This window comes from Drosophila willistoni, chromosome 3R (genome assembly GCF_018902025.1).
Source record: "Drosophila willistoni isolate 14030-0811.24 chromosome 3R, UCI_dwil_1.1, whole genome shotgun sequence".
Classification (NCBI taxonomy): Eukaryota; Metazoa; Arthropoda; class Insecta; order Diptera; family Drosophilidae; genus Drosophila; species Drosophila willistoni.
In genome coordinates, this window is record NC_061086.1 from 15925035 (window position 1) to 15951064 (window position 26030).

The 26030-nt window shown below is 40.1% G+C and overlaps 9 protein-coding genes across 14 annotated transcripts in view; 5 read left to right on the plus strand and 4 right to left on the minus strand.

Moving 5' to 3' along the window:
- The window catches only part of LOC6651020 (trophoblast glycoprotein), a 42306-nt gene extending 34907 nt beyond the window's left edge, over nt 1–7399 (plus strand). For 3 of the 4 annotated variants that reach the window (XM_023180189.2, XM_023180187.2, XM_002074079.4), the window contains 2 exons: nt 5344–5818; nt 5892–7399. In XM_023180189.2, the coding sequence (XP_023035957.1) occupies nt 5378–5818; nt 5892–6734 (1284 nt within the window). In that variant the 5' untranslated portion in view covers nt 5344–5377 and the 3' untranslated portion in view covers nt 6735–7399. Of the gene's footprint in view, nt 1–2651; nt 2943–5343; nt 5819–5891 lie in introns of those variants that run through there. The other variant, XM_047012572.1, reaches the window with a different exon arrangement.
- A 693-nt stretch (nt 7400–8092) lies between these two features.
- LOC6651021 (dnaJ homolog subfamily C member 3) lies at nt 8093–10452 on the plus strand. The gene is made up of 3 exons (XM_002074080.3): nt 8093–8616; nt 8726–8839; nt 8906–10452. The coding sequence occupies exons 1-3, from the start codon at nt 8520–8522 to the stop codon at nt 10186–10188; spliced, it is 1494 nt and encodes a 497-aa protein (XP_002074116.1). The 5' UTR covers nt 8093–8519; the 3' UTR covers nt 10189–10452.
- LOC6651022 (LEM domain-containing protein Bocksbeutel) lies at nt 10453–11969 on the minus strand. The gene has a single exon (XM_002074081.3). It carries the CDS (start codon nt 11942–11944, stop codon nt 10718–10720), a length of 1227 nt encoding a protein of 408 aa, XP_002074117.1. The 5' UTR covers nt 11945–11969; the 3' UTR covers nt 10453–10717.
- A 179-nt stretch (nt 11970–12148) lies between these two features.
- Nucleotides 12149–13757, minus strand: LOC6651023 (otefin). The gene has a single exon (XM_002074082.3). It carries the CDS (start codon nt 13680–13682, stop codon nt 12243–12245), a length of 1440 nt encoding a protein of 479 aa, XP_002074118.1. The 5' UTR covers nt 13683–13757; the 3' UTR covers nt 12149–12242.
- A 72-nt stretch (nt 13758–13829) lies between these two features.
- On the plus strand, nt 13830–14897 carry LOC6651024 (NADH dehydrogenase (ubiquinone) 23 kDa subunit). Its single transcript, XM_002074083.4, has 3 exons — nt 13830–13959; nt 14145–14596; nt 14660–14897. Exons 1-3 carry the CDS (start codon nt 13920–13922, stop codon nt 14819–14821), a joined length of 654 nt encoding a protein of 217 aa, XP_002074119.1. The 5' UTR covers nt 13830–13919; the 3' UTR covers nt 14822–14897.
- A 52-nt stretch (nt 14898–14949) lies between these two features.
- LOC6651025 (actin-related protein 2/3 complex subunit 3) lies at nt 14950–16056 on the minus strand. The gene is made up of 2 exons (XM_002074084.4): nt 15955–16056; nt 14950–15793 (listed from the first exon to the last, which is right to left on the minus strand). Exons 1-2 carry the CDS (start codon nt 15958–15960, stop codon nt 15263–15265), a joined length of 537 nt encoding a protein of 178 aa, XP_002074120.1. The 5' UTR covers nt 15961–16056; the 3' UTR covers nt 14950–15262.
- A 72-nt stretch (nt 16057–16128) lies between these two features.
- On the plus strand, nt 16129–17611 carry LOC111519465. Of its 3 annotated transcripts, XM_047012595.1 has the most exons (4): nt 16133–16474; nt 16540–16651; nt 16707–17103; nt 17160–17611. In XM_047012595.1, the coding sequence occupies exons 3-4, from the start codon at nt 17062–17064 to the stop codon at nt 17535–17537; spliced, it is 420 nt and encodes a 139-aa protein (XP_046868551.1). In that variant the 5' UTR covers nt 16133–16474; nt 16540–16651; nt 16707–17061; the 3' UTR covers nt 17538–17611. The 3 variants fall into 3 exon arrangements, with proteins under 3 accessions (XP_046868550.1, XP_023036281.1, XP_046868551.1); XM_047012594.1 differs by lacking the exon at nt 17160–17611 and having other exon boundaries at nt 16129–16474; nt 16725–17015; XM_023180513.2 differs by lacking the exon at nt 17160–17611 and having other exon boundaries at nt 16131–16474; nt 16707–17015.
- Nucleotides 17601–25700, plus strand: LOC6651027 (DNA replication licensing factor REC). The gene is made up of 2 exons (XM_002074086.3): nt 17601–19955; nt 25000–25700. Exons 1-2 carry the CDS (start codon nt 17668–17670, stop codon nt 25400–25402), a joined length of 2691 nt encoding a protein of 896 aa, XP_002074122.1. The 5' UTR covers nt 17601–17667; the 3' UTR covers nt 25403–25700.
- On the minus strand, nt 19961–24326 carry LOC6651028 (nose resistant to fluoxetine protein 6). Its single transcript, XM_002074087.4, has 8 exons — nt 23917–24326; nt 22652–22947; nt 21828–21993; nt 21065–21771; nt 20805–20998; nt 20400–20740; nt 20196–20338; nt 19961–20132 (listed from the first exon to the last, which is right to left on the minus strand). Exons 1-8 carry the CDS (start codon nt 23984–23986, stop codon nt 20028–20030), a joined length of 2022 nt encoding a protein of 673 aa, XP_002074123.3. The 5' UTR covers nt 23987–24326; the 3' UTR covers nt 19961–20027.
- Nucleotides 25701–26030: the final 330 nt, after the last annotated feature.

The window sequence follows — 26030 nt, forward strand, 5'->3', positions numbered from 1 at the left end:
CCAATAAATTGTTATTAAATCAAAGGTCACTTACCTTATATCATGCTAAGCTGTGTCTCATTGTATTTCATTTCACTTCTCAGTTGCACTTTAACTCGACACACACAAAAGAGAAAACAAATAGCAGGAAGAACAGAAGGAACAGCGTCAGCCTCATAAATTTTGTTCAATCTCTTTCCACAACATAAATTCCTTAACAGTCTTGAAGCCATTTTTATGAGAATTAAAACAATTGAACGCTGTCTTCAATTTGCGAATGCAGTTAAAAATGAATATTGCCTTTTTGCAAGGGTGTAATAAACAAAACAGATAACAAAATACGATTTGCACGTAAAAGCTACTTACATTGGCTAAGCCAATCTAAGTTGTCTGAGATCTTTATCTCACATAATAGATGTGCTAGATTGGGAATGACTAGTAAATGCTACGACTATAATTTCATTTTCCATTACATAATCTGTAACTATTTCAATTTCTAAATTGCTCTCTTTTTATTGCCTTTAAATTCCATTTTGAATTGAAATCTAACCAACACTAATTAAGAAGTTAACTATTGAAGCGAGACAATATATGTTACTGAACCAAAACAGCAGCTTTACTTTTCGACTATTTGAGAGAGTATTGAGAAATGTATATCATTACTTATAAATTAGTTATTTATCAGGTTAAAGTAATGTCTTTCAATTTGCATTAAAATCTCTCCCTAATATTAAGCATATGAATACACATGTCCTTGGTTGTATAAATCAATGAATACCGACAAAACCAAGTGTATTGTGCGTTCCCCTTTTGACTATGTCCATTGCAATCCAATCTTCAGAGTTTCATTTACCTTTATTACAACTTGCACTTATCTTTCCCGAGTAAATTTTCAAGCAAAACTGTTTTAGCCACATCATAAAGTGCAACACAGTTTCGGACTCCATGTTGCAGAAAGTTTTTTTTTTTTAAACTTTCCACGTCTGTACATAATTTCTCACAACTTTCATTTTGCGTGAGAAAAACTTTGCCGTCACAAAGTCATCCAGAGGCAGAGTTGAGTAGATAGAAAAAGGAGTGGGCGATGTACATACTACATACATACATACATACATACATACATACAACTAAAGAAAGGGAGTGTGAAAGTAAGAGCAACATTTACTTGGTCATTCAAGTGCAATTAGTTGTCTGCTAATTACATGAGACTAAGCGGAACAACGTTGTCTCCCTCTTGAGAGTGTTGAGTCCTCGCCTCTTCCAGCCATTGCTGATACTTGATGCAGCAGCTGAGTCTGCTCCTGTGTCTGTCTCGTATTTTTGCTGGCCACTCATAATGAAATTATGAAACCAACGTGCGCCAATTTTATATTGCGGCCATGTCCGGGTACTATAAAAAAGAATATACACTCCGAGCAGCGTGCCAAAGTGGAAGCAACTTTGCTAATTGAGTTTCAGGCAGTGGTCAGAGAGGCCAACACAGGCAGAGAGAGAGAGTCAGAGAGATAGAGTAAGAGAGTAAGAGTGATAGAGAGATAAAGGAATGGAGTAAACTGCAGTCACGTTTAATTGCATTTCTCACGCGTACAAAAAGTGTTGCCTACATTTCTGCGCCCCTTTCAATGCGATCCACAACAAAGCGTATATCATGCATTCATCATACATATGTGCATTTGTATGCGTCTGAGGGAACCTTTTTTCATCCCATCCCTTCCTGCACTCTCTTACTTAACATTTTAACACTTTTTTTTTTTTTTCCGTCCGTCCGTCCGTCTGTCCGTATGAACACCTAGATCTCGGAAACTATAAGAGCTAGAGCCACCAAATTTTTTATGTAGACTCGTGTAGTATGTAGAGTGATCAAGTTTATTTCAAATTTTTGCCACGCCCCTTTCCGCCCCCGCAATTTAAAAAAAGCGTTTATCTCAAAAACTATTCTAGCTAGAGACACCATATTTGGTATGTATATTCGCTTAGTAAATGCACACATTTTGTATGTATAAAAATTTTGCCACGCCCTTTTCCGCCCCCGTAATTTGAAAAACTTGATTATCTCCCGTATTTTTTTACCTCATGCAATCAAATTTGGCACACTTCAATTTAATACTAATATCTAGCAAAATACCAAATTTGATCAAAATCGGATAAAAAACAGTCGAGTTATGCATATAAACGTTTTTCCATAAGGCCGGAGTTGGCCATTGGCTGGTGGGGGCGCTAGGGTGCTCGTATGATTGAGTGAGCGAGATACTAAGATATGCTTGTAAGAAGCATGTGAAAATGCTTGAAATATTTGCTTTACTGGTGTATGGTATACCAAAGTCGGCGAGACGATTTACTTACTTCATTTTATTTTATTCCTTTTTTTACTTAATGACTCTGGCGCAGTGCAAGGCAAGGCAAGGCATTAAACGCTTGTTGCCCGCATTAGTTATCCTCTTAATGGAGTTGGCAAGACTATGGCGCGAAACTTTCAACTGTTTGGCAACGATTTCAAGAGGAAACTGTGCGAAATCATTTAGGCTAAAATGCAACTAAGCGAAGCAAAGCAATGTGAGCGAAACAAATTGTTTTAACAATTGAAATTCCTAAACGGCTGCCAAATCGTCAAGTGGAAGAGATTAAGTTGCTTTTTGAAAATTATTCTAATTTAACGCCTCAACAATTCCGATATGTGCTTATGATAGTAAAAACTTTTCAATTGCAATAAATATGAAAAGAATAACAACAAAAGACGCTTTGAAAAGGAGCAACCAAGTTCGTTTAATAAAAGATCATGGCATAATGGTGCTATAGTGAAAAATAAAAGGATTGCCATGTATACCTAGGTCAAAGTTGCGACTTTTTGTTGTCAAGAATTCGCAAACGCGAATTTCTGCATAACTTGTTGAGGAACAAGCCAAGTGTAAACGCTATTTTCTTTATTCCTTTTGACAAACAAAGAAAAAGCTCCATGAAAAAAGGTACTTCTAAGTGTGTGAGTGTATTGTTTGTGTAAATGTATGTATGTATATGTGTAGGTGTGTGTCATATCCGGTTTAGCAGGCGCAGCCTCTTTCTGCCTTGTTCAGTTGCAGTTTTTAACTTTAATTTCAGCACTTGTGTGTGTTTGTGAGTGTGTGAGTGTGTGTGTTGGTACGTTTGTTGGTTTGTTGTTATTTGCTTTGTGTGTACTTGCTTCCGCTTCATCCTTCTGTGACTTTGCCACTTGCCTTATACCTCGTACCACCAATCCCCACATAATAAGGACGATGTTTTTCTTTCTTTACTGCATAAATTTGTTGGTTTTTTTTTATATATATTTTTTGTTGTTGCTTCAAAAGGTATGCAAGCGCGTAAAATAATAATAATAACACACGAGAGCAAAGAGAAATAAGAATAAAGGTAAATTTCCATGGAGCTCCCCCCCCTAACGCTCCCCCATCATTTCAGTGTGTATTTTGCATTCACGAATTTTCTCTCATTCTTATTTGGTTTTTATTTCTTTCCCTTTTTGTTGTGTGTGTGTGTTTTATTTTTTTTGTGTTTGTTAATTTGTTAGTTTGTGAAGTGGCACGTTGGCATGTTGCATTACGACAACTAAATACAAGGGGAAGGGGGTGTGGGGTTAACATATCTACACACACACGCCCCATCCAAATTTTATAGCACGCCATAAGAGAGCAGTTTGTGTACTATGTGTATGTCTGTGGTCTAATTAGAGCTGCCAAGTGGTAAAAAGGTAAAACCAGGTGCAGCAAAAATAGGAAAAGGTGAAAAAGAGAGCGGGAGAGAGAGAGAAAGAAATGCATTTAAGAGCTATGTATTTTACTAGATAAGGCACAAACGTTTAGTTATTGCAGCAACAGCAAAATAGCAACACATATTAAACTGGAAAATAGAATTACCACAACTGCTTTCACCTTCATACATACTTCTGCTGACCCAGTCTAATGGTGAAACTTTTAGAATAATTACATATCTAAACTATGTAATCTGAATGAATCTATGTAAGGAATGTTAATATCCTTTAAGACTCAAGGTCAGCTAAGAGAATGTTGGAACGAAACAAGGATGAAAAGTGGGAGGTAAAAAGATGGCAGACATAAAGCGAGCCGGCTATTAAAGTGCCGTTAGTTTTCAATTTCGCAGTCTGGCATTGCATGTACATTCATTAGCATTGAATGACCCTTGACCCAGCAGCTACAACATCTAATTGACTCATCCAGTTAGACTGCGAAATCAATGTAATACGAGAGCGAAGCAATGTCGGGTGTACATGGACAGGTAATAAAAATGTTTATGCTTTAAAGCAATCAGGATAGCAAGTCCAAATAACGACTTTAAAATACCCTATAACAAGAAGGGAACTTAGGCAAATAAAAATAAGTAAGTAAAAAACAACTGGCTGAAAGAAAAATTTAAGATCAAATCATTTAATAAGAAATATTTTAGTCACTTAGCGAATTTTAGTTTCACTGCCATTTCCCATGCCAGTTCAATTTGGACTTATAGAAGAAGAGCTGCAAATTACATTAATTTGGAGTATTTAATTAGATTAATTGTGAGGCAATTATTGAGATAATTTGTTTATTTGTACTAACATTACAAACTGAATTTAAGTCAGCGCAAAGCTAAGAAGAAATGACACCTTCTAATTGGATCAAAGAGCCCGTGAAATTGTCTGGGCAAGAATTCTAAATATTCTACCATTTCTTCATGACTCTCCGTCCGATTACCTTTTTATAACTCCATTAAAGACATGATTAAATTCTAAAAAATTGAAATTGAAACTTAACTGATGCTTTATTTTTTGAATGTTTTGTAATTGGCACTGTATAACCATCCCTGAATTCCGCACACAAGCCCAGCGAGAGGCAAACCGGCTAAACAAATAGCAATAAAAGCCGAAAAATAATCAGGTTTACGGCTTGGCCCAAGTTCGGGCCATGGTAACTCGCTCGAGTGCCCTTCTGGTTGCTTTTTGTTGTGGTTACCACAAAAACCACCGCCAGCCCACTGGATCCCAAATATTATACGAAAAAAAAAAACAACGAAAAAAACTTTGGCACTAAACAGAAATTACCCATACGCCGCGTGTACCGTTGATTGGTGAAGGTGCATGGGTAAGAGTAGGGATGGGAATGGGTTTTGGGGGCTTTTTCATAAGCTCATAAATCTGCAACTTGTAGAGCATAAATATCAGAGAAGATAAAAGGGATGGGATGTAAAGGGAAAAGCGGGGCATTGAAAACCAAAACCAGGTGGCTTTATATTTTGTGGCTTTGGGGCCACTTTAAAATGCACTTGCAAAGTACAAAGTATGTAATAATAAAAGCACAAAAAAAAACTATTTATTCTTCACTTTTTGGCTATTAATTACAGAAGACTGGAACGGAGATTCCATCACAGAAACGCCATGACCACCGAACCGTCTCATCTACATAACCTGGCCATGGCCATGGTTCTACTGCTGCTCGGCATTAGTTTAAGTGGCAGCGAACCGAGCTCATCGTCGAGTTGTGGACCAAATTTTCCTACCAGCTGCTCCTGCGGCCGGGAGATGTACGAGAGTGAAGTCCAATTCATAGTAAACTGCACAAACGCTGGCTTAAGAAACACCAGTGTCCTGGAGTACATGCCCGACGAGGTGGAGATTTTGATTTTCACCGGCAACCGTATTACGGAACTACCATGGAATGTCTTTGGCAGCATCAATGACTATAAAAATCTAAAAATTGTCGATATGAGCAACAATCACATACGCGAGATACGTGGAAAGAGTTATCATCATGTGCCCAGGGTGGAGCGATTAATATTAAATCATAATAACCTGAGCATTTCACGATTCGATGATGAGGTAATTAAATTATTGTGTCACCTCTTATAAGAATTTAATTTATGTTTGTTTATTTTTTTTGTTTTTATTCCAGGTTAATCATCATCATCCTCGAGTCTTTTCCAATTTCGTGAACCTGCAAAGCCTTCATCTGACCGATGCATTCGAAGACAACAGCTCACCGCAGTTGAGCGAGGATCTGCATGACATTTTCGTGAACAGTCAATTGGTTAAATTGCAGAAACTTCATTTGGAGCAGAACGAGATTACACATTTCAAGGATCGCAATGTGTTTTGTGATTTGCCATCCTTGCGTGACCTGCACTTGGGTGATAATCTTCTAAAGGATATCAATTTTGAAGTGCGTTGCTTGAAGAATTTACGTTTCCTTGATTTGGAACGCAATAAATTCGAATTTGTTAAGCCCAGCGATATGCGTGTTATGAACGAACTAGAGGATCGTGTCAATCGTACAGTGAATCTGATTGTGGACTTTAATCTAAATCCCTTTGTGTGCGATTGCAAGATATCGCCATTTCGCACGTGGATTCAATCGACTCGAGTGACTGTCCGCAACAAGGACAGTCTCATTTGCTTCCATGACCCCCATCGTGTCGATCCCATGCCTGCTCACATTGTCCAGCTGGACATGGAGGCGTGCCGGGACGCAATAGCGGCGGCAGCTACCATCCTAAATGCCGCCGAGGATGAGCAACGCTATGGGGAATTACAAGCGCCGCATATGAGCGGACATACAGCCACCTTGATCTTTTTGCTAATAGTGCTTAGCATGATTCTGCTCGGACTTCTGGTGGCTTTGGTATATGTCAGTCGTGACAAATTGAAATATATGATAACACCTGTGTTCGATAATGTGGCCAAGAAGGTTCAGTATACGTCAATTAAGGATGAGGATTGCCCGGAAGTGCATGTCTAGGCTATAGATTAGGCCTTAGCTATAGGTTTTTCGCGTACACAGTTTCGTTTTTGCCATTAAACAGCAAAATGTGCCATTCACAGGAAAAAGAAAAAAAAAAAAAAACAAGCAAAACATAAAAACAAAATAAACAACAAAATCCAGCCCAATTTTAAGCATATCATTTAAACGATTAATATTTCATTTCTTACACAACTTTAAACTATTATTTTCTAGTATTTAAGCATACGAATTGTTGCATTTAACAAAGAAAAACAAAAAACAAGAAAAAGTTCATAATTAAACGATTTTTCAATTAACTCCTAAGTCCAAATATCTGTTATGATTTCAATCAAAAGAACTATGGACCTATAACAACCAATTGCTTAATATCATACATATATACCATACATATATCGTATATATATATATATATCGTAACAAACACTTTAGTGTTATCTGTGATTTAAGTTTAGTAGCTTTACTTTGTTAAAAAAAAAATACAAACAAACACACAACAATTAAAAGAGTAAACATATTAAATTGTTCAAACAGACAAATACATTTCTATCGAATTTGTTTCATTTACTTAAGTTAATTAAAAAACCTTTTGTCAATTTCACCTTTCATTTATAATATTGTACTTAACAAGCATTTTTTATAAATAAAAAACTTGAAAATGGAAATCTACAATTTAATAACATTAAATTAGGTAAGGTTTTAAAAACCTATTTTTCCCAATTTTTTTTAAATCAGTAACATTTGAAGAATGTTGTAGGAAAATAAGTAAATCGTATAAAACTGGCAAAGCTATAGCGCTTCATCCGATTGGCCTTCAGCGAAGATGTTCGAGTGTAAACGATGAAGCGTTTTTTAATTTATTATTTTTTCCTATATATAGTATACAAATATATATTTGTATACAAATTGACTTTGACACCAAAAAAAAAGCAATTTTTAGAACACCTCTATACAAGGAAAACAGAATAAGGCAAAATAAATGAATGATTTTGTTACTTTCTATTATAACGTCAGTACTCAGGGTCCTATAAGTGGTGATGAGATTGTTTGCTAGGTTGGTAACGTTATCACTGCCTAAGTAAATGGTTGAAAATCTCCAAAGTTTTCTTGAGGCCAATTATTTTTTTTTTGTTATATCCGCCCTTACTGCTGTTCAGTTATATCAAAAATATTGGGTTCCCTTCAATTTCGTTATATCGAGGTTTCACTCTATATATAGAACTCAAAATGATACTTTGGTTCCACACAGCCCTTAGAACTGGTCCTTTGGTCCACATACAAAAGATAACTTATCGAATGCTATCGCACATAACTAGAATGGTTGGCATTTTGTCGATAACTTTTCGGCATCTCGCTCGCACCCGTAAAGTGCACGACACGTCAGATTTTTTTTGTTTTTGTACTTATATGTTTGAAGCGGTTGCATTAAATGGAAATTCGCAACAGCAATAATGACAAATAGCAGATAGTACAAAATTTTCAATTCATTTAAAATTTCAAAACTCAAAACGAAAAATCTGTCATACGAAACAAATCTGTATCGCAGTCACCGCCGCCACGAGGAGACCGAAAAAGTTGACCAAAAACGGACATAAAATCTATAACAAGCGCAACAACAAACACTGAAGACTCGTTAGAGAGGGGAGGTAGGAAGAGGCAGCAGATTAGCAGCTGTGCTGGGGTGTGTGCGTGTCGTTTTGAAATAATCTTCAAAATCACAACTGGCTCACACGCCCACCAAGAAATTGACGATACGCCCACATCTTGAAGGCGCATAACCACGTCATGGCTTTACCTTTGAGCGATTTGCTGATGCTTGGCCATGGAGATAAAAAATTGGCTGCTTGTGTCCTGATTTTGCTCTTGGAGCTTTTCATGGAAGGTAAACACTTCACAAATAATTCAAATTGTTTGACATTGAAAAATAGTTAAACCGCAACAACCACAACAATAATAACAACAACTGTTTAAATACACGTCATGCTGTTTAGGTGCTGAGGCAGTCCCCAATCAAGCTGATATCGACAATCATCTGGAGTTGGGAAAAGAGTTTCTGGCTCGCGGTCAACTGTCGGATGCCCTTACGCATTATCATGCAGCTGTAGGTGGGTATCTTCGCAGGACTACGTTATCTTTGACCTTGACTTATCCTTTCGTATGCAATTTTTCAGAGGGCGATCCTACCAATTATTTGACTTTGTTTAAGCGTGGTACCGTCTATCTAGCCCTGGGCAAGACTCGCTTTGCCATTCAGGACTTCAGCCGTGTCCTGGAACTGAAACCAGACTTTACAGCGGCGCGTACTCAACGCGGTGTTGTCTATATGAAGAGTGGTGAATACGAATTGGCCCTCACAGATTTCGAGGAAGTGCTGCAGGATGAGCCGAATAACCCAATGATTCATGAGCATTATGGCCGTATTCAACCGGCAATAGAACAATGGCAGTTGGTGCAGCAGCTAATCGGACATGAGGACTACCAGAATGCCATACCAATGGTCACACAGCTGTTGGAGATTTCGCCATGGTCAGTCGGATTCCGACAGGCACGCTCCGATCTTTATGTGGAGGTAAATGATCCATTGTCAGCCATTGCTGATATGCGACAGGTTAATCGCCTCAGTCAGGACAGCACTGAAGGTCACTACAATATAGCCAAGATGCTTTACAGAATTGGTCATGCCACCAATGCTTTGAAAGAAATACGCGAATGTTTGAAATTTGATCCCGAGCACAAACTTTGCTTTCCCTTCTACAAGAAACTGCGAAAGGTGGAGAAGCAGCTGGTTAACGCTGAACAGGCTCGTGAGGAAAAACAATTCCAGGATTGCATTACAGCTGGCGAGGCAGTACTAAAGCACGAGCCGGAGGAATCAATGATCCGCTATGAAGGACACAAAGCTCTCTGCGCCTGCTACACTGGGAACGAGGAATATGGCAAAGCCCTCACTCACTGCAAGGATGCGCTGGACATTATGAAGGATGCTCAGGTTTACTGTGATCGTGCCGAAGCTTTGCTTGGCACCGAAATGTATGATGATGCCATACACGCCTATCAGGCAGCCCTCGATCTCGATGAGAACAACTCACGAGCGAAAGAGGGCATTTTGCGGGCCAAAAATCTGCAGAAACAATCGGAACGCAGGGATTACTATAAGATTCTCGGAGTAAAGCGAACTGCGAACAAACAGGAAATCGTTAAGGCCTATCGCAAGGCGGCCCAAAAATGGCATCCCGACAACTTCAGGGACGAGGAGAAGAAAGTGGCTGAGAAGAAATTCATCGACATTGCCGCCGCCAAGGAAGTTCTAACAGATCCCGAGAAGCGGCAACAATTCGACAATGGGGAAGATCCTCTTGATCCGGAAAGTGGTAGACAGCACTTCCGTGGCGAACATCCGTTCGCACACTTCCAGCATGGATCGCCCTTCCAGTTCAAGTTCCATTTCAATTAGTCAAACCCAAAATCAGATCCCATCAGCCCGCTCCCACAATAGCGTGTAAATATTAGCCTAAAATTTTGGATAACTGAAACGCAAGCAAATTAACAAAAAAAAAACACAAACAACACACAAAACGCAAACGAAGGGAAAAAACAACACTGAAAGTTTATATTTAATTAGTTTATTTAATTAACAATAATTATAATGTAGTACATTTTTCTAATTATATGTATAAAGAGAAAAAAGAAAAACAAAAAAAAGCCGAGAATCCAGAAATTTTGTTTAAATTGTTTTATTTTTTATGTTTTTTTAACCGTAACCGAAAAGTTAAAGCACATTTTATAATTGTTTTCCGAAAATGTGAAAGATATGGTCTTTGTTCTTATGGCTTTTAATAAAATAGTCAGTTAAAGATCGGACTAACGGACAGCAATTACTTAATAATCAAATTGCCGAAACTAAATAAATATTGAAATGCATCGTTAAGAATAAGTGTCAGAAGAAAAGAAAAAAAATCCGTATAGGCTTCAGTGTCAGTTCTTCAGGATGGGGTCACTACGACGTAAATCATTGTGGCTACCATTACGAGGACTGTCAAAAGCAAATAGTATCTTAGGTGATACTGACGATCCAGGGCCCTGACTAGTTCACCGAATTGTTGCATGGGACCATTTTGCGGATTTTGTCGGACAAGTGGTCGACGCATTTGTGGCCTAGTGTTGGAGGACAATCTGGAGCTTGGACTCAATTGTGGCTCATCAGGTTCCGAATCAGTGTCTACGTCCATTGGCCTGTGGGAGCCCGTGGAAGGCAATGTTTGACGATGTTGCCTGTCATATAAGTTATCCAATTTAGGATATAAAGTGTCCACTTTAGTAGTTGGATGAATCAGACGACCTGCAGGCCATGAAGGACTGCTACCGCTGACTGTTTGTCGCTGCCTTGGCTGAGTTGATTCAGGTGTACTAGTAAAAGGGCTCCGTGGCGTTGGATTTGTAGCACTTCTGAGCGGCGACTCGTAACTTTTTGGTGTCGAATATTGGTTATAATCAGCATCCAGATAGCTCGTGGAGTTCAGTTGGGTCTGTGTAAGATGCGGCCTGGACTGATTCAAGTCTGTGGCGAAAGTTCGGCGATAATCTGGTTCATAGCTCGAGGGAGACGAATGTACAGGAGGTGCATGGGACACTCGTGGACGCTCGTAAGTGAAAGATGTTGGCTCATTAACTTCATCAAGTTCATCATAACGAGGAGCATCTACTTCACGTGTGTAAGATGTCGTCAATACTCCAGACTTTGTCAATGACACTGAACGTCGCATGCGGCGTTCATCCTCCCGGTTTGGTGGGGTTTGTGTGGGCTTCGAGTAACCCACATCTGGCACCTGAACCATGTAATAGTCATCATCCTCCGACTGGGAGCCGACATCGGAGACGGTTGTTGTGGTCTGAACAGAGCGTCCAGAAAGCGATACATTATCCAGCCCATGGGCAATCGTGCGACGACTCTGATTCTGTCTCTCACGCGTGTTGTTGTTCACCTTTTCTGCGTGTATGGTTTCACGTCTAGGAGTGGACTTCTTTGTTGTTGCTGAATTTGCATTTTTTTGTGTCTGACTTTTGTTCAGAGGAGTTCCTAGCATAGCAGCACGCAAACGACGGGTGATCACATTACGTGTGCTGTCCGTCACTGGGATAACTGGCAGTCCATATTGCCTGCATCTAGCCAGCAATTCCTTGTTTGAGAGCGCGTCCAAGCCATCCGACATGATTGAAAAAATTAATGAAATAAAACTAAAACAAAAATAGCGATGTCGTCACGATGTTGTTGTTTTTCTTTTTAGCCACAGACTTACGCTGGTCACACTGATCGGGTTAATAAGTAAAATATGAATCGATAACAAGGTGACAGCAACGTACATCTCTATTGAATCATCTGTTTTAATATTTCGGTTATAATATGAAATATTTGATTTTAGTTTTGTTAGAAAACCCAAATTTATTTACATTTTTTAAGCAATGAGTGAGATGTTATTAACAAATTTAACTTTAAAGCGATATATGTATTTATTTGGGACGCCAATAAGTTTTCTGTTGATCCATTATATCCAAATCACTGTCTGTATCCATTGGCTCGCCTCTAAAGGGGTTTGAAAGAGATTGCTGTTTATAAAAATGATCCAACTTTGGGTAAAGACTGCTACCCGTGGCTGTAGGTTGAATTGAACCCTCACTTCTAGCGGGCCAGGAATTGTCATTGCCTTGACGTTTCCTAAGCGAAAATGTAGATTCCTCGCGAAGCGATCTGGCTGAGCCACTTAAAGTGCTCCTTGGCGCATAGAGAGCGGTGGGTGAAGTAGTAATTGCTTGTGTGGCACTTGGTTTTACCGCATTTAAGTTAGCTGCAAAAGTTGAACCGAAACCGGACTCATAGATGGGTGGGGGACAACTGACGGGCGAAGTGCAAATCCTACGTCGTTTGCAAGAGCTAATTTCCTTATCGTCCTCCGAGGTCTCAATTTGGTGTATATAGGAGGTGGTCACCACTTCAGTTCTGGTTAATAATTTTGAACGCCTAGCACGCGCATCAGATGGACCTGATAAAGTCTTCTGTGGCTTCAAGTAAACATTATTGTCCGTCTGGGAGCCTAGACTTGAAACGAGAGTTGTGGGTTTCCGTGTATTCAGAGTGTAGGTTTCCTTTTTGCGATAAGTAGTTTCGCGTTCAGCACTAGGCATATCTGCCTGACAACCCGCATCTGAAACACTTGGTGCAAACTGAACGGAGCGCCCTTTGGTATGTAATGTGCGACGCTTTAAATCTGTGTTCTGGTCACTGTTTTGTCCAGTTTCCTTCCTTCCGCATGCCGTTTTACGTTTTAAAATTGTTGTATCCTCTTCGGAAGATGTCTGCTCCTCATGTACATAGGCTGTCACCGACACACTCGTCTTTGTCAATGGCAACAGTCCTCGTTCGCTTAGCTCATTGCCCAATTTGAGACGCTTTGTAGTGGGCTTTGGCGGACCATCACTGGCTTGTGAAGCCGATTCCGAAACAGTTTTTGTAGCTGGAAGTGAACGACGCTTCAATTGAGGTGGTTGACTGGTTCGAGTGTGGCTCTCCTTTCTGCCACGTGCCATTTTACTTTGGGGTCGAGGTTCTTCAATCTCTTCATCATCATCTTCATTTGGCGCCTCTTCTAAGGCTTCTCCTTTGGTGGGAACTGTTCGACGTTTGAGATTAACAGTGTTCTTGGTTGTGCTTTTGCCATGGGCTACCTTGACAGGCTCTATGGTTTTACGACTGGGCTTAGCATTCTTTGCAACCACTGTCTTCGAACTTTTTGTACTCTTCTTGGAATTCTTTAATGGCGTTCCTGAAATTGCACTTTGCAATCTTCGAATAATGACATTACGTGTAGTGTCAGTAATGGGAACAACTGGCAGTCCGTGTTCCCGACACTTGGCTAACAGCTCCTTGTTAGAAAGTTTGTCTAGCTCAGACATTATATGTAATTTAGCGATACGAACTAATGTAAATATTGCGATGTCGTCACTCTATTATTATTATTCATAGTGACGGTATATTTGCTGAAGGCCAGCATTGGCTACAAACTATCAGTCAGTGTACATCTATCGATAACACGTTGACAGTAAAGACCCATCGCTAAATCAAAACACTGGTTTGTTGTTTTACCGAAGACCTGAATTAACAACAAAATTCCAAAGCTGTGGGCCGTCAACATGTCGCTTACAATGCGAATTTTCAATGCATCGCGCAATGGTTAGTGCTTAAAACACTTGATCGCCCTCATTGTCCATTTAATCGAATATAATTGGCAAAAAAGTAACAATGAGTTATGTTAGGTTATGTAAGCTTATGTCATAGAAAAACAATTTGGCAGTCTATAAAAAACAGAATTATTGTTGCAAAATAATAACAAAATGTCGTTCATTCGTTTCCATCAGGTCAGCGCATGTTTGGGACCCAAGGAGCTCGCATGCTGGCCGCTAAAAGGACCGAGCCCAAAGACATTGTCGAGGTGCAAAAGGGCTATGTGTACGTTAACAACAAGGAGCTGAGCATGGAATTTGAGGATATCACAGATCGTGCAGCCACCACCATGTTCTTTGGTGAACTTTTCCGTGGCTTTGGCGTCACTCTAGCCCACATCTTTAAAGAACCGGCTACTATTAATTATCCATTTGAAAAAGGTCCATTGAGTCCCCGTTTCCGTGGCGAGCATGCCCTTCGTCGCTATCCCAGCGGCGAGGAGCGTTGCATTGCCTGCAAGTTGTGCGAAGCTATTTGCCCCGCCCAGGCTATAACCATTGAAGCAGAAGAGCGTGCTGATGGCAGCAGGCGTACCACACGCTACGATATTGATATGACAAAATGCATCTACTGCGGATTCTGTCAGGTGAGTGTGACTGAAATTCCAATTCAGCATATTTGAACTATATTATATTTTCTGCCCCTGCAGGAAGCTTGTCCCGTGGACGCCATTGTCGAAGGACCCAATTTTGAATTCTCCACCGAGACTCACGAGGAGCTGCTGTACAACAAGGAGAAATTACTGTGCAATGGGGACAAATGGGAATCGGAAATAGCCTCCAATCTGCAGGCTGATCATTTGTATCGTTAAAATTAGAAAGATTATTTGTTTAGAACGTTTTTCCAATTAAAAAGAAAAACCCAGAATGGGTCTTAAGTGAAGCAAAGTGATATATTCAGTGATTATTCTAAAAATCTAACAAAAAGAAAACAATTCAATTTATTTCAAAAATTGGCATCTATGCTTTTCTAGTTGGAAATGTTTTTTTTTATTTTAATTAATTGAAAGTGATTTTTAATTATTATGTTTATATGCACTTATTCGAGGTTTCAGTAGAAACGTATTTAACAACATTGAAGTGGGCTTCGAGATAAACACCTGTTCGAATCTACGCTATGGAAATCGATTCTCGCCTTGCATTATGCCAAGAATAATAATTTGATTATAACTTATGTAGAGTTTTATGGGACTTGCAAATACACTTATTTGAAACGAAGGTTTTTATCAAATTTGCCGAGAAATACCTGTCTTTCACTGTCCTGGACCTGCAAGACTTTTTTCCATGAACTTTTTCTTGGCAAAGCAAGTCCACCATTTGTTCGGCTTGCCATCATCCGTACTAAAGACCTTCTCCAATACCCGATTGCCCGTCTCATGACGCAACTGCAGCAAATATTGCCGCATGAGATCCGCATCTTGAGCAGCCTGCGGCTTGGCATAGACTGCATTCAAGGGGAATCCTGCCTCGCCGGGTATATCGAACTTCGATATGGCCAGACTATACATCTCCTGTTGACCCTGCGCTTTGCTAGTGCAACGAGTCAGCCGTTTTAGGCACTCGGTTATATAGAGAGTAACATAGATGAGTACGCGATCCACTTCGGATTTGATCTCGTAGGTGCGGAAGAATACATTGGCTTTGAAAAAGTAAAGTGACTCATCAATGATGTCGCTTTCAGCATTGTTAGCAATGGGCGCTGGTCCACGAACTTGCGTACGTAATGGGAGGATGGCAATGTTGCCCACCTGTTGGCGGAACTCTTTGATCTGCGAGTGGTAGGCCTGCAACAAGTAAAAACATACAAGTTATAAACAATTGGAAGCAAACTTTTTAAAATAAACTTTGCATGGGGTGGCTTTAGGGCTCGCAACCATGATACATATGAGCAATTTCCACATATCTTTGGTGAAATCTTTCTAATACTGGATGCACATTTACACACCGGCATTGTAATGTATTGAAAACAACGGCTTTTATTAAAAGTTTATTGTTTTTCTTAATAAATTCCTTTTTTGTTTTCTTCCACAATGTTTATAGAGATGAGCAAGATTAATGAAACTGTGATCAGTCACTGACACACCTGCGATTCAGCCGATAGTTCACTCGATATACATACATTCGATAAATACATTTCTTAGCTTGCAGTTAAAAAAAATTGAAGTGAGCGCGCACGGACAAGTCGGAACAAGTGGGCTTCGGCTCTTCTGCGGCTGCAAAACAAACCTCAGCTTAAGGACATGAGCTATAGCTTTGATTGCGAGAAAATGCATTACAATTCCAATATACACAAATTGGCTGGCTGCGCCAAGAAGCGCACGAATTCATTGACTGCACATAAAAGACGTGCATCTTCGTTGGTAACATCTAGACAGGCACTTCGCGTCAATGCTTCGGAGTTTGTGCCCCATTCTGATACACAAGATTCGCCGTCGACAGAAGAAAGCGAGAACGAACATTACGCTGTGAGTATAAAAACATAAAGTATCTTCTTAAACCTATGGCGATCCATAACCATATCTGGACCCAGTCCGATGTTTGTGACTACAGGTATACCACCAGTGCCGACAGTCAACTTTTGGATGTCATGAAAATTGGTAATACTTGGCGTATTGCCAAAGTGCCTCCGCAGTTGGCCAATGGTAAGCATAATGGCCGGGCTTGAGCTTGTCCCAATAATTGATAATTCTTCTCCAGGTTTGCCACATTTTAAAGGTCCTTACATACCCCTTCTGCGCCACCGTCTGATTAATGCAGAAGCTTATGGCCTAATCAAGGATACCAATAATTTTAATTATAATAATTTATTGATGCAGGATTTGGTTCAACAGTTGTCAAAACTTAATAATTTGAAGGACCTGGAAGATCTTATCAAATACCGGACAGATTAGAACACATTTCTGAAATCGAATAAGAAAAAACTGTAAATGTTTTCCAAATGCAAAGCAGGCTCTGACTTCTCTGCTGCTTATTAAGAAATATACAATTCATTTGTTCAGTTAGAAACTTCGATTTGTTCAATTAGAAACTACGATTAAGATTCTAGAAAAAAATGGGGAAGAAAAATAAAATGAAAGGTTCCAAAAAGAAGAAGGTGAGAATGGGTATTACGAAATATCGTTAATAATAATACTAATAATATTTAATCAGTTGGAGGAGAAGGCCAAGAAATCGGTGGACACAACCACCACCATTGATCTGAAAGACGTCGATCTTGCGAATCAGTCAGAGCAAATGGCGGCTATAATTAGCTTACCGTCTCGTGTGGATAAACACATTGAATCGTTAACATCACTCCAGGAGCAGTTGAATAATTTGCAGATGGAGCAAATACGCCATCTCGATGGCTGCATCGAATTTATTCAAGAGCTTAAGACCGTTAAGCCGCAGACCGATGAGGAGGGGAAAATTGTGTTTGAGACATTTACTCTGGTCAAGGCTAAGATCAAGAAAGTCTTCGAACATTTTTTGCCCAAGCACCTGGAGATGCTAGAAGCAAATCTGGAGTCCTTGAAGCTAAAGGCGTAAAAACAAAAATGTTGATTTTTAAATAAATGATTTAAATCATCTAACAATCGATAAGCAATCGATTAACAAAGTTATTTACATAGAAATTTGTCTGAAAAGCACCGGGAGGAGCGCCAAGCTTAATGGAATTATGAATCCTACTCCCACAACCGGTCGTGGTCAAGCGCGCGGTCGTTTTATACGTGGTCGGGCTCGCGGTGGTGGCGCTTATCGTCCGTATTTCTATTTCCGCCGAAATGGGCGTGTTATTCCGGCTCGCGGTCAATCCCATTCAAATTCTAATCGTGGTAGGTCGGTTTCAAATATTGATGGGGGATCTTCTCCAGCTCCAGGTCCTGCTCGCCCCAAACCCAGAGGCTGGAATGTCAAAGCCAGTTCTCTTGACTGTAGCTTTCTGCGTCCCGAGAACTATGTGGCTCCCGAGGATGGTTTTGGTCTGCAAGTGCAAAGCTTTCTTGTAGACAGTCCATCAACTCATCCAGGCTGGAGGCTCTACTTTCTGAAGGACTCATACGTACCAAACAGTGATCTGGCCAATCGCCTAATGGCCGTGGAAGCTCACTATCAGCGTAACCCAATTAAATATAATTATGCGGATGCAGGAAAACGCGGTTTCTTTTCCTTAAGTGCCTCAACCATTGTCGGCGATGAGCAGCTGAAGAAAGATTGGCCCACCCTAATTGATGACTTGCGTATGCATCCGATGCGCACTTTGGGCACTTTGGGGCTGGCTATGCATACGGTGGTAGTGAATCACGAGTTAGATACCAAGGAGAGCAACGAGTCACAGGAAAGTTCCGAACTGGACATAGTTCTTCAAATCATTGAGGAACCCATGCCCACACGTAAGATCTATGCGCGTCCAGTGAATTTCGTTCCGGTGGAGCTTATCAATAGCATCGACAATAGTCGAGTGGACACACTGGTCTCAGTGCGTGGCATTGTGCGCAGTGTGGGTGAGCCGACCTATGGTCTGTCTTGGCAATCCTTCAGATGCACCCGCTGCCAAAGCGAACAGGCAATGCGTCAGCGCGGCACCTTTGCTCCGCGTCCATATCACTGCAAAAAAGCTCTCTGTGGGGCCAAGGACGATTTCCTTGCTCTACGGAGTTCTCCGCACACGCGATTGCTGGTCAGACAAATAATACGGATAGAGGAGTCGAGTCTCTTACAAATTTGCGACATTGAGCACAATACTCCAACAGAATCGGATGTAGAGTTGCGTCAGGATTTGGTCGATTCCGTTATTGTGGGCCAAGAAATCGTCATCTGTGGAGTACTAAAGCTAAGGGAATTAAGCGAACTCCCTAGCACATCGTCAGGAGCACCTTCAGGGGATATGCAGTCGTATATCAAGGCGGTTGGCATACAGGATGCTTGCAAGGTGAAGCGGGAATTCAGTGAACGTGATTTGGGAGCCATTGCCGCAATAAATGCCGAACCTAATAGCTTCAAATTGTTAGTGCAGTCCCTTGCTCCAGAGGTTCATGGACACGAGATACCAAAGGCTGCCTGTCTGCTCTCCCTTTTCGGTGCTTCTGGCTCTGCGATGTCAGAGTTCAACAACAAATCGGCCAATGTCCTGCTTATTGGTGATCCTGGTGTCGGCAAGTCTAAGATTGTGCATAACTGTGTCCAGCTGTCCGACAGAGTTGCTCACATAAATGGAAAAAGAGGAGCTCAATCTGCTCAAAAGTTGGGCGTTTCGTTTGGTGGACGGAACAAGCGAGTGATGGAGTCAGGCGCCCTCTGCGTGGCCAACAAGTACGGTCATTGTGTTCTCGATGATGTGGATAAAATTGCCTCCAAGCAATTGGTACTCCTGCAGTCAATGCAATCGGGCGAATTCAATATACCATTACCCGGACTTTTCGCTACCTTAGTGACCCAACCTTCTGTCATTGCTAGCGCGAATCCGCAGCGTGGTCAATACGATCCTGGAAGATATCTTTTACAGAACATACGACTCACTGCTGGCTTACTGAAAGAGTTTCATTTGGTATATATCTTGCTTGATAATCCTTCGCCAGAAAGAGATCAATCGTTGGCTGCCCATGTGCGTGCACTGCACGCAGGATTCAAGAATCGAAAAAAAATATCTGCTCGCTATGCCCTTAAGCCCAGACCCAATGATTCCATGGGTGAGTCGACTTTCTATCAGAATCAGTCGTCGATGGATAGTGCAGACTTATCCGTTATACAATTGGACTATGATTTAAATCGACTACTCCAATTGACTGAGGAAGACGACGAACTGGACCTGCTGCCGCCCATACTAATGAAGAAATTCATAGCCTATACCCGGCAATCTGTTCATCCCTTGCTAAATGATCAGGCCATCAAGTCGATTAGCGAATTCTTCTTCAAGCTGCGGGAGCTCAGTGAGACGGAGCATGGCCAAAGCCAGATTGGAACAGGGTAAATATAGATTAGAAGATTTATTTAAATTACCTATGACTAATAATGTAAGTTAGTGTTAGATTTAGTTGCCTAACGCATTAGCTTAAGACATGACGAGACGGGAAGCTCCAGAAATATAGCCAGAACCAAAGAGCACAAATACGAAACTGTCACAGTGAAAAAAATAAAGGCAAACTGCAAGGGATAATTTATAAAAATCATTAGAAAACTGTTAATAGAAATCGTAAATTAACCAACCATCATGCCAGTTCCAAAATAGATGGGATCCCTCACAGTGGCCAGCACAATGCGCGCCACCAGTAAATGTATTATGAACGCTCCATAAGTCAGACGTCCCAGTATACGGAAAATGGGCAAGCAGGCAAACTTACGGAAGATCCCTAAAAAAAGAGCATGTCAAGATATTAATGGGTCACACAAGTGAAAATGGGTTATACTTACAGCCGACCTTGCTGGCCATGCCTATAATAAAGATGCCCAAACCAAAGGCCCACAGATTTCGTTGAACGCCTGCATAGATGGCACCCCAAATGGCCGATGGCGCAACATAATAATGCTGGAATATGGGATGAGCCGAGAATAGCCACAAAATGCCCACTGGAATGAGGGAGAACCAAAAGATCTGAAAGCTACGCAACTCGCGTAGCTTATATTGCCTCGAAGACAATTCATCGTAGACCAAAGCAGCCAAGACACCACAGAAATATGCCCCGAAATTCATATGCGATGACGTGTAGAACTCGGTAAACTGTCTATCGCCTATAAACGAATCCTTTTGTGTCCTAGACGAAGAAACAAGAAACGCTACAATTCCAACACATTTTTATCCCTTACATTTCAACTTACTGTGGCGATGGTATAAAAATTGGATAATAATCTGCAACATAAGTGATAACAGCTGGAAGAATCATAAAAACTGCCAATACACCTGAATACAAATGCTTGCTCCATTGGGCAAAGCGATGGCCAAGCATTAGCACTACCAAACTAAGGACAAAAGAGTGTGTATCGGCGGCCAAGTACCAACCCTGGAGTAGGCACTGCAAGAGGAAGTAAATTATATTATTAATTTCTAAAGATCCCCCTCTTGCGTTGCTTCTACTTACACGCTCATCCGTGTGCACAAAATTATTGATATACAGGAGATTGACCCACCAATTGCGACGACAAGACAACTGTTCCCGCTCATAGATGTGCCTCCAGAGTGGGCCGCCAGCATTGTCGAAATAAACGCCACTTACAAGCAGAACAAAGGCATAAGGCACTGTCAGTCGAATATAGCGAAAGACATTGAATTTGACAAAGAGCAGGAAATATTGGCCAAAACTCCAGACTTTCTTGGACTTGGACTGCATAGAACGGACAACAGCCAGCCAATTGATGGTCAATAGTAATCCACTAATAACAAAAAAGGTGACTGTGATGAGAGAGCCAGAGACTAGCAGTGTGCCAGCCGCCGTGTGTAGCAGGCGCTCTGGATCTTGAGGATTACTGATGGCGCTCTCATAGATCACCCAATTGGTGTGGGCAAAAATAACCATGAACATGGCAAAGAATTTGAAGCAGTCAAGGAAACGCAACTCACGACCAATTTTACCACTTGGCTCCTGATTGAGACGATACCAATTGCGGGCCACCGAGAATGTGAGTAGCAATTGTTGGGCACGGCTTTTCGGTGGTGTCTTGTAGTGATCTCGCTCCTTGAGCATCTTATCGTGACGTCTATACTTCAGATGCAGATCCACGAGACTGCCCAGGCAGGCAAGGATGAGCAGAGCACAAATGATTGTGTAGAAGGTGAAATTCCAGGCATCTGTTGGAAAATCAAAAGAATAATGCTATCGTATACAGTCAAGTGCATACACCCACCATCCTCGACAGATTTGCCAGCCTCATCGCAATATTCCACAACACTTTTGGCCTGCAAGCCATAGCCACGTTGCTGAAGACGCCAATTGAGGCAGATATTGGTCAGCCTTTGGTGTCGCTCGCGATTATCGGCTTCCATGGCGAATAGATCCAGATAGACATTAACCTGCAATCAAGTTGAGGATCAATAAAATTTATTAGCCAAGCCCTAGCTCCATAGCGACGCCCTTGGCCTTGGGGAGAATGCGTGTGATTTTAGGTTTTTTTTTTTGTTTGTAGTTCGCTTTCCATAAAATCAAAATCGGAATTTTGTGTAATCTGCAATCGTAAATGCATTTTAATGGCGACTGCATCAATGGGATCGGCCACACTATCAACCGCCGTCAGCCCACAATCAACAGCAGCCCATCAGAAATCTGTTAATCAGCGGATTTTCCTATCCATGCGATGCATTTTATTTACTCAGCAAACTCTCGGATTAGTAAACCACTGGGCGTTGGTTGCAACTATTTGAAGGGGGTTTAACTAATCTCTTTAACAAAAATCCAAAACACTCTTCACATTTTGCGAGGCTAATGGCTTTTGCTTACGGCGCCTCTGATTTGTTTAGCTCTGGGCGAGTCAGTAGTTTGAGTTGAATAAACTCTTCCACTTGTTATCACTATTTGTTGACGCTTTTGTCTTTATACCACGTTTTTTTTTATTATGGCCCATTGTATTTAGAAATCTGGCAGCAATCAGTTTTACTTTATTGAATCAAATCGTGTATTTGGTGGCTAAAGGTGTTGGTGTCTCACCTTGCAGCAAGTTAATCATTTTCCTACCTTTTGATTGTCTGTCAATAGGCCCGCTTGTAGGGCTTTCAATTCGTTTGCATCCAGTTGGGCCAATGATGCTTCGCATTCCCTTAGACAAAGTCCAAAATACAATTGCCGATGATCGAAGTGATGGCGATCGAAGCGGGAGATCTCTGCAATGGCTTGCCAAGCGGCTACAGTTTCATTTGGCTGCACTTCGGCCCTTACAAAGCAGTAGGTGGATGTTTCCTGATCGAATTCCTGCATACAGCGATCATAGTCATCCAAGTCATATAGCTGAGGCATCTCATAGAATTGCGTCACTGCGGTCAGAGCGGAAATAAAAGGTAGAATAAGAAAAGCCCATCAATGTATACATATATAAATTACATATGTAAATACGACATAAAAAACCAGATGAATCAGCTAATCAGCTAAAGAAGAAACTCGTTTTGCCTGCCAATTACATCCTTTTTTCTCTAGAATAAGTTCATTGCCATCTTCATTCGAGCGAAAGGAATCTTAAACTGGTTTCACATGTCCAGTTGAAGATTCTTGAATTGATTTCAAATGCATTCGGTATGAAATAATTGCTTATTAAAAAGCGCTAAATACAAATACCTACCAATAGGATGAGTATGTGGTCAACACAAAAAATCTTTCCATCGTAATCGTCTTCTTCTTTACTGATGTTTATTTGTATTTTTTTTTTCTTCTTCAGTACATAAGCAAATAATGCTACATCATCTGTAACCCGTCTCAAGTGAACGAGACTTATTCGAGTTGGTTTTTTTTTGTGTTTATATTTAAATATTGAAAGGGGGAATTTTTGATCACAGAACACGCAAATGGAAAATTATTGACTAGCTCAAAATATCTAATCAATTGAACTGTCACAATCAACGAAATTGAGCTGATAATTGATTATGTGATGATAGAAATCATTAACTATTTACAAACAAACACACACTCATTACATGATAACTACGCAAAAACTTTTCTACAAATAAATAAGTACCTACATATATATCTACATATTATATGCTGTAATTATCCACAATATTTGTTTAATTTTTTGTTGGTTTCTTTATTCAATTTCGAATTCTACGATTCATCATTCATCCAAGTAGCGATAAGTATTTAGAATATTTTAAAAATAACAACATCAAAAGACCCTTATCTACCTTACCCTACCCTAAATAAAGAGATTAGTTATGTGACTCTTCGTAATTAATAGAACATCATTTAGTGAACATACAAAATTTTCATGCAATTTGCCTTAATGGACTTACGGTTCAATTGAAAGCATTGCACTGCAGTTAAAAACGAGCCTAGGGCTAATAAGATCTGATGCCACATCATATTGCCAAATCGTTGATTTCTGTAATATTTCACTCGAATTTAATATGTTTTCGGGAATAAGTCTTTGCACTTTCGACACACGCACTAATAATCGCCGAGTAGCTGTGGGCAGTGCACAGAAAATGCAATGAACACACACACACAAACTCAGAGAGAAGGAGAGGGAAAGATAATATATTTCATCAACGCATCACGAATGAAAATACAAAAGACAAAAAACAAAAAGACGGGGGCTGCGCTTCCAATGCCAAATTTTCGTTGATTAGGAAATGCACTCCACACTGCACTCTTTGCTAGCTTCCGATCGCTATTCGAATGATCTGTGCGCGCCAACGTTCAGGCCGAGAATGAATATCATTTGAGATAGAGTCTCGCGAAGATGCGTGCCATGCCATGCCAAGTGGATAGCTAATGGGACTGTTTCAGGTTCGATGTCGGTGTCGTTGTAATTATGATGTGATGTGATCAACTTGCACTGAGATGTTTCAAAACTTTCGAGTGCGTTGGTTTTCACAAAAACAAAAACAAAACAGGAAAACTAACAAATGAAAAACAACAAAAAAAATCAAAATAAATAAAATGCGTTGGAACATGTTTGATACTGCCGGAGCCCTACGCTATCGCCCACATGCAGCTGATTTATGGATTCCAGCTCTATAGAAATTATTATGATTACCTCACATTGAAGTTGGGTCAAATAGCAGAAGTTCTGGCGTATTACAGAACACGTTTTGGCCATAATGTCTATATATGTATGAACCTTTTTATGAATATAAAATTATCTCAGAGCCATGAGAATGTGCGTAGCAAAAAATAAACAAATACATATATGTATATATTTGTCTTTAGGCAAGGGTCATAGCGGATACCTTAATTAGCTAACTATAATTATTAATGCTCAAAATGGAGAGAAAAAGAAAAAACAAAAACACCTTCTTATCATACACAAACGAAAGACTTAGACAACAAACTTGATTCTTAATTTCTCTCTTTCTTTTTTGTCTTCTTTGCAGACAACTTTTAGGCCTAATTCATCTATCACAGGCACGTGCACGTTTAGATCTATCCAATACGGTTACCAATCTTCACGTACGCGACATTATCGCTCTGGTAAGCGAAAGCATTGCCCAAACTAGCCTTATTACGGAACACGGGGGCATGGCCCAGGGTCGTGGTCAAGCAATGATGGCATCAAGTGCTGGCGGTAGTCGCAATTCTCAGCTTCGAAATTTCATTCATATGCTGCACTTACGTTCGGAGGCTCAGTGTCGCAGAATCTTCGACTATGATGAGCTAAAGGAAATCGCTAAACGTGCTGGCATCATGACGGGCATTAGCCAACTTGTCGAAATCGCCAACATGGGCGGTCACATACTCAAAAAAGGGCCCGACATGTATGAATTGGTCCCGGAATAGTTTAATTCAAACCAGCACTAAACCACTAAATCAATTAAATATGCATAAAACTATTTATGCATTGTATTAAAGTATTAGTTTGTAAGACATCTTACTTTATCTAAGAAGTAAAGATAAATGAAATAGTAATGAGGCTAAGAAATTGCCCAGCAATTGTTTATAATTTTCAATATATTCATAAAGTTAATCTCATATTCTATCATACTATTATCTCTTTCATTCATACTATCTCACCTTTAATTGAGATAAACTGCAGGTGTAATAAAAAAGAAATCCAAAAAAAAATTGGCACCCAAAAGTATGTGAAATAAAATATTGTTAAACATTTTGGTTTCATTTAATACTTTATTATGTATTTTGAATTCATTAAATGTACTAATTTATTATAAATAAAAGTAAAATCATTACATAAAACCAGTTTTGAAATGTCTTTTTAATGTTTCTTTACGCTTTTGTTATCAGTTATCATAACCTATAGTTATATGTATATATATGTATATATATATATTCATTTAGCTTGTTTTAATGTGAGGCGTTTGTCTTTCTATCGTAAGTAGTAACTATTTTCGATTAATTCCGGTATATGTATGTATATGTAAAAGGTAGAGCACTAGAATTTTATGCCTTA

Excerpts from the sequence above, each read along its gene's own strand:
- LOC6651021 (XM_002074080.3), top strand. The coding sequence starts at position 8,520 with ATGGCTTTACCTTTGAGCGATTTGCTGATGCTTGGCCATGGAGATAAA. Across the intron at positions 8,617-8,725 it reads CTTGGAGCTTTTCATGGAAG|GTGCTGAGGCAGTCCCCAAT; the intron begins GTAAACACTTCA and ends CATGCTGTTTAG. Across the intron at positions 8,840-8,905 it reads GCATTATCATGCAGCTGTAG|AGGGCGATCCTACCAATTAT; the intron begins GTGGGTATCTTC and ends GCAATTTTTCAG.
- LOC6651022 (XM_002074081.3), bottom strand. The coding sequence starts at position 11,944 with ATGTCGGATGGCTTGGACGCGCTCTCAAACAAGGAATTGCTGGCTAGA.
- LOC6651023 (XM_002074082.3), bottom strand. The coding sequence starts at position 13,682 with ATGTCTGAGCTAGACAAACTTTCTAACAAGGAGCTGTTAGCCAAGTGT.
- LOC6651024 (XM_002074083.4), top strand. The coding sequence starts at position 13,920 with ATGTCGCTTACAATGCGAATTTTCAATGCATCGCGCAATG. Across the intron at positions 13,960-14,144 it reads TTTCAATGCATCGCGCAATG|GTCAGCGCATGTTTGGGACC; the intron begins GTTAGTGCTTAA and ends CGTTTCCATCAG. Across the intron at positions 14,597-14,659 it reads TCTACTGCGGATTCTGTCAG|GAAGCTTGTCCCGTGGACGC; the intron begins GTGAGTGTGACT and ends CTGCCCCTGCAG.
- LOC111519465 (XM_023180513.2), top strand. The coding sequence starts at position 16,250 with ATGAGCTATAGCTTTGATTGCGAGAAAATGCATTACAATTCCAATATA. Across the intron at positions 16,475-16,539 it reads GCGAGAACGAACATTACGCT|TCCGATGTTTGTGACTACAG; the intron begins GTGAGTATAAAA and ends ATCTGGACCCAG. Across the intron at positions 16,652-16,706 it reads GCCTCCGCAGTTGGCCAATG|GTTTGCCACATTTTAAAGGT; the intron begins GTAAGCATAATG and ends ATTCTTCTCCAG.
- LOC6651027 (XM_002074086.3), top strand. The coding sequence starts at position 17,668 with ATGAATCCTACTCCCACAACCGGTCGTGGTCAAGCGCGCGGTCGTTTT. Across the intron at positions 19,956-24,999 it reads CAAAGCCAGATTGGAACAGG|ACAACTTTTAGGCCTAATTC; the intron begins GTAAATATAGAT and ends TCTTCTTTGCAG.
- LOC6651028 (XM_002074087.4), bottom strand. The coding sequence starts at position 23,986 with ATGATGTGGCATCAGATCTTATTAGCCCTAGGCTCGTTTTTAACTGCA. Across the intron at positions 20,999-21,064 it reads TTGTGCACACGGATGAGCGT|TGCCTACTCCAGGGTTGGTA; the intron begins GTAAGTAGAAGC and ends TTCCTCTTGCAG. Across the intron at positions 20,133-20,195 it reads ATTTTGGAACTGGCATGATG|TTTGCCTTTATTTTTTTCAC; the intron begins GTTGGTTAATTT and ends TATCCCTTGCAG.